The 12,478-nt window shown below is 32.3% G+C and overlaps 1 protein-coding gene across 1 annotated transcript; it reads right to left on the reverse strand.

Annotated features, from left to right (window-relative positions):
• Positions 1–6,606: 6,606 nt before the first annotated feature.
• Positions 6,607–10,387, reverse strand: LOC107428517 (uncharacterized). The gene is made up of 2 exons (XM_048462747.2): positions 9,694–10,387; positions 6,607–8,190 (listed from the first exon to the last, which is right to left on the reverse strand). The coding sequence occupies exons 1-2, from the start codon at positions 9,772–9,774 to the stop codon at positions 7,090–7,092; spliced, it is 1,182 nt and encodes a 393-aa protein (XP_048318704.1). The 5' UTR covers positions 9,775–10,387; the 3' UTR covers positions 6,607–7,089.
• Between the last annotated feature and the right edge of the window lie 2,091 nt (positions 10,388–12,478).

Consider the following 12,478-nt stretch of genomic DNA (forward strand, 5'->3'; position numbering starts at 1 on the left):
ATATATAGAATTAATTTGCTACCTCGTTTGAATATAATTATATATATATATATAGAATTAATTTGCTATAAAAAGCCTCTATTTTTATGCACAAAAAAAATGGACGTGCATATCCTTTGAAAATACATGTAATAATATTTATAGGTACATATTAATTAATGAGATAGGAGCATTTTGCAACATCAGTACATGTGTGTGTGTATTTCATATATCACATATCATTACATATACCGTCTATGTCCTATTAAGCATCAAGTGTCAAGTTTATATCCATGGAAGAAAGGACTTTAGGAGACTCACCCTGCTCACCCAGGAGCCTAGGGATTGTCGATCCAGCTGCGCATCAAAGTCAAGGGGATATCAAAGTTTTTATGTTTTTGGCCTTGATAATACAAATCACATATGGTTCTTGTTAATATTTATTTTTGGGTTAGGGGATACATCAAGGTATTTGAGTCACCACCTACTCCAATTAGTTATAACTTACAAGCCTGATTAATGATTCACCAAAAAAAAAAAAAAAAGAAAAAAAACTAATTAGCCTGATCAATGATTCACCAAAAAAAAGAAGAAAAAAAAAACTAATTAATAAAGTAACAGAGAAATCGGCAAGAATACATATAAATATATGACTTTGGATTAAATGAAAGAAAGTAAAAGTCTCAAAGTGAAGATGAGATGAGCATTCTAAAATGCAAAATTTTTTAAATGATTTTTGGATTCTTCAGAATATTGCATTGAATCATAGGAGTACATAAATACAAATACGGTGGACCTTTACTAGTTGTTCAGAATTGGAATTGCTAAGAAGACGAACAACAAAAAGAGGGAAAAAAAAAATACACAAAAAAACAAAAAAACAATATATAAGAAGACAAATTAAAGCCAATACGCAGTTTCATATATAAGAGAAATTATACACCACTACATATGTGATGGTAAAAAGCATGCAAATCAAAAGCCATAGTACAGCTTTGAACATTATTTAAAGGTGTTTTTCTAGCTAGGCAAACTTAAATTAACCCGTTAATTATCTATAAAATATAGATGAGCATATTTTATAAAAACACACACACACATACACATATATATATATGCTTCGATCGATCTTCATGAGCTAGCGATTGATGAAAGAAAAGGTCTTGTTCCTCGAAAACTTCTCATGCTCAGACTTAATGAACGCATCAGCATCTGCATCAACGTTTTCTTCATGATCCCTCTCTTTAACACGCTCATACCGATCATTATAACCACGGTGATCGTCGGTAATACTGTCGACTCCGCCGAATGAAACATGGTGACGATTATGTTTTGGACGTGGAGAAGATGTAGCTGGTGTAGTTATAATGGATCGATCAGACAGTTTTGTAAAATGATCATTTGAGCTGCTGTACTCCCGTTCTTGAGGTTGCTGGCGATCATAAATATTGTATTTCACACCGCTCCTCCTATACATATTTTCTAGTTTCCTAAATGAAAGCTTGAAAGGGTTTCTATCTGGCTGATTCGAAACTGCTTTTGGCAATTTTTGTTTGTGTCTTTCACTGATGCTCAACTGGGTTTTTATAGACTGAAGTTTTTTATTCGTGGAATATATGTTCGGTATAGTGATGATATAAATACCAAAAATATTTATCACATTGTATGTATCAATTTTTTATTAGTTAATATATTCATATAATTTGAATATTAAGAATAAATTTTTAAATGGATAAATAAATAAATAATAAAATCAATTAAATATTATTATATTATATGCTATATAATTTTAAATTTTTATCAAAATTGGATCTATTTAATTTTAAAAAGAATAAAAAAACGTTTGAATAATGTATGATTAATTATGATGTGAAATGACACATAAATAAAGAGCCATTTCCGTATCAAAATTATCTTCTATATATGTAGATTATTATAGATTATCTTCTATATATGTAGATTATTATAGATTCTCTTTTTTTTTTTTTTCAAAGTTTTGTTCACCGTATATAATAAAGGAAGAGCAGTATTGGTTTCCTTCACTCGAAGATTATTATAGATTCTCTTTTTTTTTTTTCAAAGTTTTGTTCACCGAATATAATAAAGGAAGAGCAGTATTGGTTTCCTTAACTCGAAGGTTATTATAGATTCTCTTTTTTTTTTTTTCAAAGTTTTGTTCACCGTATATAATAAAGGAAGAGCAGTATTGGTTTCCTTCACTCGAATTTGGAAGCTTAAATATTCGAAGAAGAGGGAATCATTAAAGCAATTGCAAGTTGAAGATTATCTTAAGAGTACTTGTCTGGGATATAATTTGTTCGACTATGAACAATAGAGAAATTAACTTCTTGGCCAAACACAAGGCTAGCTTAAAGAGAGATCCCAAAGAAAAGGTTAGCATCTTTTTGAATTAACGGGTAGAAAACAAATTCGAATACGATATCCCATTTACCCGCTTTGAACTTTTAAAGATTGATATTTGTGGCTTAACCTCCTATATTTTGTGGCTAAACCTCAAGATTCTATGTAAAAGGTGGTGATGATGATCAGGATGATAAAATTTGGAATTTGGGAAAATATATATGACACAAACTGTTTCAGGAATTGAATTTGTTTTCAGAAAATATATGATGTCCATATAGGCACATGATAGAATAGGATTGGTTATGATGATTTATATAGTGAATTCCAACTTCGCATTATATACGATCGCAAACCAATCACTTTCGGTCAAACTGCCAGGTAGGACACGTATACTTTATCTATATATATATATATATATATAATATTCTTGAAAGCCTCAATGAAAGGAATCACCCATAGAATATATTTATTATGGAGCTCTCTAAATGAATATCGATCATGAAAAGCCTACATGTTGAACTTACAATTATAAAATTTTAAATAATTCATCAAAAACTATATATATAAAATTTTAAATAACAGAAAAATATTTAATTATACTGTCTATGTATGTATATATATATATATATATATATATAAAATTAAGCGGTGACTTGATATAAAAAATTGATTATGGCTAGTTATAATTAATTCTATTTTTGCGGCCAAATCATAAATAGCGATGTTTTTAATCACTATTAATACTTTTGTCACCACACATCCCATAATTTATATGTAATTCATATCAAAATTGTTACCGAAATTTTCAATCTTAAAGCTAATAAAATAGATTTGGGTGACAAATTAATTTTCAACGGGGTCAAAAAACATTTTTCTTTTGGGGGCATCAGTTTTATAATTTTGCAACATTTTTAAGACTATCCAAAAGCTTAAGAAACTTTAAAGCCTTCTATTTAACTTTAAAGCGTTTTTATTTATAGTGTCTGGTTCACCAGGCAGCATATACATATATCTTAATTGGTCACAAAGTGAGGTAGTACATGATACACAATACCAAGAATCACACCCCAATGATGAGGAATTTTATTATGTCACACCTGAAAAGTTAAAAAACTAGATAGTGTCTTTTTTCCATTCATATACCCTTTGGAATCCATGTGGCTGGTGATGATCTCTGGAAACCGCCATTATTGCGCTTGCAGAAAATACCATCATCAAAATGATCATTGCAGCTGTCATAACTAAAGCCATTATTATTATGATCACCCCAACTGCTATGCTCCTCATACCTTATTCCCTGCATTCTCACACTTGCTGGAGCAGTGGTAGTACCATGAGTATGAAACTCTCCGTAAAACTCGAATTCATGACCCATTCCAATATTGTTGAGCATTGATGCTTCAGAATACTTTTGTGATGAGCCATTGAAACCGGCAGTACTGTGAGGCATTCTTTTACCACCACCAGCACCACTACCACCACCTCCAGAGACATGGTGGTGGTAATTATTTGCAGAGGCAGAAGACCACCCATTTTGATGCTTATGATGATGATGAGCTTGGCTTCGACCGAAACCACCGTTTTGGTGTTTGAGGAACCGAGAATCAGCGCATGCAAAGCTTGGCACAATGTTGAGCCCATATCTCTGCTGCTGCTGATGCTGAGCATCCTGCCTCATGGCGTAGCTCTGCTGCTGCTGGAACTCATAGTCTTCGAGCATGTTGGATTGGATGATAGAGAAGTACTGACGAGTAGTTTCTGAGGCTATGGTTCTCTTTGTGATCATGGAAATGCAAATTTATAGGCTTTAGCTCTGGCTAGATCATGAGAATATTGTGGTGTCTATTCGGTTTGAATGGCATGCCACAATTTGTTTGTAGTCTCTTGTGAGAAATTGGTCAGTACGGGTGCCATTTTGTTTATTCATGTAACTTTATTCCCAACTTTGAAAAATAATACCATTGTATATCTAGATAGTTCTGCTACCATAGGCATCAAAGCCGACATCATGGTATGTATTTTACCCGTATAAAGATTGATTAGACGGAAGCAAAAATTAATTTTGTGTACTTTTTATATATGATTCACAGTTAAATTATCAGATGATCAGTTTAATCTTCTTCTTGTTCTGGGTTCAGGTAAGAAGAAGTTAAATAAGTGAAAATTCTCATCCTTTTGATTAATAGCATTCCTTCAAGTTTGATACCCATTATATTTATATATAATATTAGTGCCAAGTATTGTTCTCCATCATAGGGATTTGCATTTTAAACTCAAAACACAAAACTTATTTCAATGGAGAATACAAATCTAAAGGAACCTATCTTTAGGACTTTGTTGTCCATAGCATCAAATTCTCAACCACTACTTGGCTTGTATATTATAATCGATTTTCTTCAAGTCCTAACACATGGCAAACCCCACTAGGAATTTAATCCATGTTATAAATATTACTTAAATCAATATGGATATGAAATACTACTAGAACTCTATCCTATATAATGAATTACGGAGTTTCTATTTTCTCTCCTTCTCTCCATCTCTGTATATTTTCTTTCACTTTATTTTATAACAATTTCCAACTATTTCGAGGGTTTCTGCTTTTCTTTTGTTTTTGGACTGGGTCCTGCTGAATATTTATTTAATTTTTTAGAGCCTAGAATATAGAAGAAACTGGAGACAATTGGGCCAGATACGATATAGTGAATGACCCAACATTTCATTGCCCCAACTATAGTATCCCAGTAAGGTTTAGCTTCAAAGACTGAATGCCTCAGGTGGTGATGATCACCAAAAAACAAAGGCATTTGGCATGTGTTTGATTGAAGCTAAAGAGTTATTGTGGCTCATTTTACACAGTTCTTATAAGCCAAGTTGATTAAGTGCCTATTTGATAGAATTTTTTTTTTTTTATTATTAAAAGTTCTATTTGAAAGTTAAAAGCTTTTTTGTTAAAAATAAAAATGTTTGTTAAAAATCAATAAGCATTTGTTAACAAAAAAAAATAACTTTTTAAAATTATTTTAGATAAGTCTAAATTTTATACGTTTTTATAAAAGTTTTTTTTTTCAACTTATATGGAAACTCAATAAGTATTTAATATAACTTTTTTAAGCTATATAGAAATTCATTGAGCAATTAATACAGCTTTTTTATTTACAATAAAAACACTTAATGTCCATTTGGTATAGCTAATGAAAGTAAATTTTTAGTTTGTAAAGTATTTTTTAAAAAATAACTTTTATTAAAAAGCTAATAAATGTTTAGTTGTAAATAAAAAAGCTACATTAAATGCTTATTCAAATAAAAAATAATTTTTTTTTATAGAATTTTAAAATTTAAACTTTTCTAAAACAGCTTTAAAAAATTTATTCTTTGATTCATAAGTACTTATTGACTTTTACCAAATATTTTTATTTTTTTATAAAAAAAAAATTTTGCTCTCAAATAGAGCTTTAAAAAAAAAAAAAAAAAACTCCACCAAAAAAAGACTATTAACTTTTTAATAAAAGAAAATTTTAAAAAAATTTATTATATAAAATTCTAAGACTAAAATTGTATTTTTATCCATAATAAAATAAAAATGATAAATGACTTATGTATTTTTATCCATAATCAGATAAAAGTCATAAATGACTTAGCAAGCATGGAAGACTTTTTTCACAGTAGTCCGAACAAAAAGCAGAATATAGAAACGCACACGCTTTTCAAGCCCCAGCAAAGGGATTGGATTTGGGACCAGAAGTAAGCGCAAAAGTTAACCACACGCGAAATTAAAGGAGAAAGGCCCCACCTTCTCCTCTTCTCAATCGCCATTACAGACCAAAGAGAGACCCAACTGTACAAACTCCCCACTTTTCAGAGATTAATGAGATGGTTGATTTGTGCCTGATACCAAACGTAGGCTTGGAATATATTGTATACTTGGTCAAGGTCAAAAAAACATTAAATTCTTTGTAATGAATTGTGTACCACATAGAGTTGTTTAAAGTCGCAAGTTGGAAGACCCAAAGGCATGGCGCTGCTTTTATTATTATTATTACTATCAATTATTGTTGGTTAGCATGATGATAATGAGTACTTCTTCTAACAGCATAGTACAAGCAAACAACTTAACACATCTTTAGTCTTAGACAATCACTGGGAGAACTATGTCAAGAGACTCAAAGGTCTGCCATGATGTTGTTTTCTTCATCATAGAAGAAGAATAATATGCAATAAAAAAACCTAAGCAATTACTTAATTTAAAAGGAACACAATGGCTAAGTAAAAACGATCTATTTAAGCAATCAAATGGAACAAATCAAGAAATTAAACAAAGATATAAGGAAGAATTTGTCTCAAACAAAATTTCCCACCAAGGGATGCAGGATTGTTAATACTCTCTTTGGGCTATTATCAGGGGAATCATGCAAATACCAACTCTAAAGCGATAAACAAACACGCTCAACGGTTCCTAGTACAGTAATCTCCCACTCGATGAGTAGACATACTCTCCCCCCCTATTTATCAACTCAACCCCAGAGAAAAAGCTATGTACACAAACCTCATATCCTAAGAATCCGAGAATTTGTCAACTCCCCAAAGAATGATATTAATTTAGCGGAACATATGCTGCAGCTATGTAAGTGATACACCACGGTCATCAAATATTCAGTTGTATCCTTCATGACGAGTCACACCAAGCTGTACGTTCAAACTAGCCTTTACAGAGATGCACAGACTTTTATTAATGAGAATAAGCAATCAGCCACTCTTCTCTCTTTTGCAGTTACCAGGCAATAGAAATTTATACTTCTCCGCCTTCTCCAAAAGATATGATGGAAGATGAACAGCTGAGAAGGAATGAGGAATAGGTCCCATTTTCCCAATTATTTCCTTGAAAGTGTACTCTTCTGGAAGCATATCAAATAAATCTGCCCCCTTGCAGATTACTCTCTGAACTCTATCAGCATTTAGATAATGAGAAAACCGAACTCTATCAAAATGGCTGTATGCTTTCATCTTGAATATGAACTCCTCAATACGCCGGAAGCAAAAGCTACAATGCCATCCTGCATCTGCTAGGATGTCATCTGTCTGGCGATAATGTGCATACCTTGTCTTTCCCTTCTGATACCTATGAACCGATGCTCTCCAGCTGTTATTATCCACAAGAAACTCAAAGGAGTATAGATAATTCTTCAACTGGAGATGAAGGATTGGAGGTATATCATCACACCACCTCAACAGATTAATAGTATGCCTGCTTGGGATCTCATCAACATCAGACATTATCAACAAGTCATCGTCAGAAATACCTGCTATCTTGAGAAGCTGATCCAACGCCACTCGCTGAATTGCCTCCTCAATGAATGGGTTCTCCCCTTTCTTAAAACGTCCTCCAATATTCCCATAAGTCAATCGAGGCTCAACAAACTTGAATTGATCACGATTACTGGCAAAAACCAACGGCTTTGGTAACCCAGTGAACGTTGAATTTGACTCAAGGAGGACAAACTGTGTTACATAGGGATACAACTCTTTCCACCGTATGGTAAGGATGTCCAGTTCATTACTAAACAATACTGCATCATAAACACGCCTTGGGAACTCCCGCATTCCCCATCCATGAAGTTTGCAGAGGTTCTCCATTGACACATTCTCATGATAATAGTGGGGGATATCATGAAAAGGTTTTGGTGGTGCTTCCCACAGGGGCCTCAGGAAGTATGAGATCTTCTGTCCATGCACATAAATGAAAAAGACACATGTTGGGATAAGTGCGAAAAGAAAGATGTAGGTTTTAATGTCCAAGCCACGTAGAATGCAGCGGATTCTTGACATGCTCAATACTCTGCTTGATTCCTGCACATAAAAAGGCATGATATTAAGATTTGAGGAAGGAACAAGAATGAAGCAATTAAATTGACCCCCAATATTTTGAAAATGAATTATAAAATGTAATTTGAGTAATGATTGCCTCTCTCTTTACACAATAAGCATGACAATTTTGAAGAGAAAAACCAAAACTATATCTTTTCCTGCATTGTGAACTCTATGTGACTCAAGAAAGAGAGAGGAGAAAGTTTCTGCTTTGACATATCTAAAAGAGGAAGCACTAAGGTATAATTGCTGCACAATTTTCATTACATACCATGAGCATTGGGTATCATACACATTGGCATGGTTGTTGGTTCAGTGACAACTAAGTTATGAAGAAAGGAGAGACATAAGACTACAATCGACTAAAACAATTAAAGGGATAAAACTCCAACTAATAAGTATACAAAAAATAAAACCAATCAATTAATTTATATCTGCAATATTCTGTGAATCTGGACTTTTCTCAGTAGCATCTACATTTTCCTCTCTCTTCCAGTCTTTCTTATAAAATATACAGAGGACGAAGGGCATTGTTATCCTATAACCAAAGAAAAAGGCTGATGATTTAAATAGGCAAATGCGACATTTAAAAATATTTTTTCATACATCAATTCCATCAAGAAAGAGGCCTAGGATCAATTGCGCCCAAATGATGTTTTGGCTCTTGTGAACCTAAGTAATCCTAATTACCAGAATTCACCTCAAGGGGCACCCAGAAATACTGAATTTCCAGTAACCAAGCCAAGAAGCCACTGAACCTGCCCCTTGGGAGACCCAAAATTATTACATTCATAAATTCACCAATTCCATTCTATTCAGATTTTCAGCAAGAAAAAAAAAAAGCTCATAAATCTCGTATGAAATTTCACCAATCATATATATATTGAAAAAAAATAATTCAAACTCACTTTAAATTTATAATCCCAAGTATGGCAAAAGTAAAATAGCGGAATTTCCAGACAAAGGGCAAGGTTCAAGCTTTTCAACGTATAATATGACTTTTTGGTTGAAAAAAGGAAAATTAAAGGGGAAAAAAAGAAGCTTTTGCATATAAGTTATCTAATTGCCAATTCGGCGGCTAAAAAACAAACCCCCACGGAATCAAACTTCCAGAAACCCCATATTCAAGAACCTTCCGTTTGTTAGCTAAGAAAACTGAGAAAAAGGAAATTAAGTTTAGAATCATCTAAAACATTGTTGATAGCTTTAAACAACGAAGAACCCCTAATGTTAAAACAACCGCATTGGCCACAACTAAGCAAAGGGCTTTCTTTCCCAGAGATCCATCTTATTGCTACATTATCCCACCAATCAAACATACCCAGATAACAAAATTTACCCATCATTAATATATATATATATATATATTTTTAGAAAAAAAAATTACAAGCAGATCATATTCTCAATTAGAAGCAGAAAAACAATTTAATATAAATTGAAAAAAAATTAAAAATTATAAAATAAAATAAAAGGGAAAGTAAAAACCTGGCCACAAACATCGCCGCATATATCATCGGTCTTCTTTGAACAGTAATGTCCTCCTCCTTCACCCATCATCCACCACATTCTGTTCCTCTCTCTCTCTTTTACACAACCCAACAAACAAAACTTTTTCAACTCCGATGCTCAGCGAAACCTAACCAAAAAGCCCTTTTTCCTTTTCTCTTTTTTTTTTTTTCTTTTTTTTTTTTGGGTCTCGGCGAGAAAATTAAATACAGCAGAGAGATGAAATCCACTCGAATGTCCCTCCAACCACTTTTCAACTGTACGAACAAATCCCTCCGCTTGAGAAACCAACCAGTTTGACAGAATCGGGAAACTTCTCAGATTCAGTTTCTTACAAATCAAAATCACACCCAAAAAAAAAAATGCCGTTTTTTTTTTCCTTTTTTTTTTTTTTTCCTCTCTTTCCAAACACTGTCTAAACTCCTTTTTCTCTCTTAGAAGAAAGATCAAAGCATAAAAATTTCCAAAATTAAACCCAAAAAACAAAAAAAAAAAACAAACAGAGAAATTCCGTTTAATTTTCTTTTTTTTTTCAATAAAAAAATAAAAAAATAATATTAAAGAGAGAAGCTAATAAGTAGAAGAAAAAGGCTGTGGCCTCTCTGGTATTGGATGGCAGTTGTCGAGGCCACAAGGCAAATCCAAAGATTAAAAAAAAAGAATAGATAGCCGTTTCACTTTGTCTTCTTCTCTACTCGCCCTTTTTATATTTTATATTACTCTCAATTTTCTTTCTCTTCTTTTACCATTTTACCATTTTGCCCTTCCATTTCCTTTCCTATTAAGGCTTAAATCCCCAAGGGTATTACTGTAATTTAACGAAATGGAAACCGTTTTCTGGGCTGGGTCCCCACGCGGTCCATTGACTAGCTCAACACACATGCTCGCGTCTGGCTTTGATTTGCTCTTACACTCAGTAATTTTGGGGTGGAGAAGCACTGGATTACTGGCTCTACGAATTTCCAGTGCACCCGACTCTACGGTTTATTCCCATTTCTGGGACACGTGGCTTGTTGTAAAGTGGTTACCCTTCGCTATACACTTTTCGTAATGAAAAAGATAACAAATGACAGATTCTAAAAATATCAAAATTTGAGATTCCCAAATTTTGAGTTCGAATTTTACATTTTTCCTTTTTTTTTTTAATAATTATTTTCATATTTTGAGATTTTAATAGTAGCATGATCTAAGATTTTAAAATTTATCATAAATTTGTAATTATCCTTACTAATTTTTTTTTTAAACTTTTTAGTTAAAAAAAAAAAAAAGAGTAAATTGGGTGCTAAAAACGCGTGTCGGGGGAAAATATCAAAAACCGAAAGGGGGCGTGGGTTGGGGAGGACAGGTGGCATTAAAAAGAAAAATTAAACGCAAGGTGTGGAATTGGGACCCACCCACGAGGCTGTCTAATCACTAATCACCGATAAGGACCCGTTCAGAGCGTGGTGGTGGCGAGTGAAGCCGAGTGCCACATGGCTTTTAATCATTCAGCATTTAGTCATGTTTGGTTTGGTAATTTAATTTTTTTTATTTTTTTCTCAACTTTTTTTTTTATTATTATATTCTCTTTTTTTATTCCTTTTATTCTTCAAGATTCCTAAGCTTTTTTTTTTTTTTTTTAAATTATAATTATGTGTAATTCACAGAGCTTTTACTTTTTATCAAAGGTTAGGAATTTATTCCGCTTTAAAATTCCATTACCATGATATTAGAACACCTGGGTGAGTGCTGATCGAATTTCTTCAAATTTCAAATACCAATCATTAAGAAAATCTCACCAATTAAACGGCCATTAACTGAGGCACTAATAATAATAATAATAATAATAATAAATCCTATAGTTATTATTTTTCATGGTCTTTAATAAAAAGGTTGCATTAATTGGGGTATTGAACTTTTGTATGCAACAAATTTTGTGTTTTAAACAATATAACATGTTTTTCAGATTTTTTTTTTATAAGTTAGAACAATTACAAGACCTTTTTTTTTTTTTTTGATAATATTTAAATTTGAAATCCTCACCTTTATTATTAAAAATAAGAAATAAAAATCACAATGTTATTTGGGCAGGGAAGATGAGCTAAGACCATTTCTCAGGTCGACCTGGGCTAGTTAGGCGGTGATTGTGAAATAGTTTACCAAATTAACATGTTTTATAAAAAGACCATTCCGTGTCAAAATTTCTTCAGAATTGGCACTTGGAAGTGTCCCAAAGGGAAGGTTTCAAGTATATATCTGTCAAGGATCAACTCAAAAGGGCTAATCATTATCTATTTTATTTTTAGCTTAAATGGAGTCAATAACTTTATCACGTATTATTAATGACAGCATTGAAAAAGTAATAAAACAAATACGTTATTTCCAAAGAAATTTCCTTCTCAATTTCTTTTCTTTTATTTTATTTTATTTTTTGGTCTGTGTTTTTAAAAGTCTATTCTCATTACGTTTACATTGTGAGCTCATAGTTTGCCATATGTCGGCAACCAAAATCCCACAAATCAAAATTACTCCAATTGCAAACCAAAAAAAAAAAAAAAAAAAAAATTAAATGTAAAACTGAAGTGTTAATATTAAACTAGTTTATAAAAAGAGTCTTATAAGTCGGAAAAATTTGATAGGGAGGGTAAGAAAAGTAATTCAATTGGGTCGTTTTCTTGACTTTTAGAGCGACGACTCACGTCAAGTGGTATAGATTGAAGAAGGCAAACAAAATTATTGTAGTTTTTTTTTTTTATCAGGAAAAAAAAATTAAATTAGAGTAAAG

This window comes from Ziziphus jujuba, chromosome 12 (genome assembly GCF_031755915.1).
Source record: "Ziziphus jujuba cultivar Dongzao chromosome 12, ASM3175591v1".
NCBI lineage: Eukaryota > Viridiplantae > Streptophyta > Magnoliopsida > Rosales > Rhamnaceae > Ziziphus > Ziziphus jujuba.

Bases quoted from the DNA above. Each gene is read 5' to 3' on its own strand.
- LOC107428517 (XM_048462747.2), bottom strand. From the start codon at position 9,774: ATGTGGTGGATGATGGGTGAAGGAGGAGGACATTACTGTTCAAAGAAG. The intron at 8,191-9,693 runs GTTTTTACTTTC...TTTTATGTGCAG, and splicing joins GCGGCGATGTTTGTGGCCAG to GAATCAAGCAGAGTATTGAG.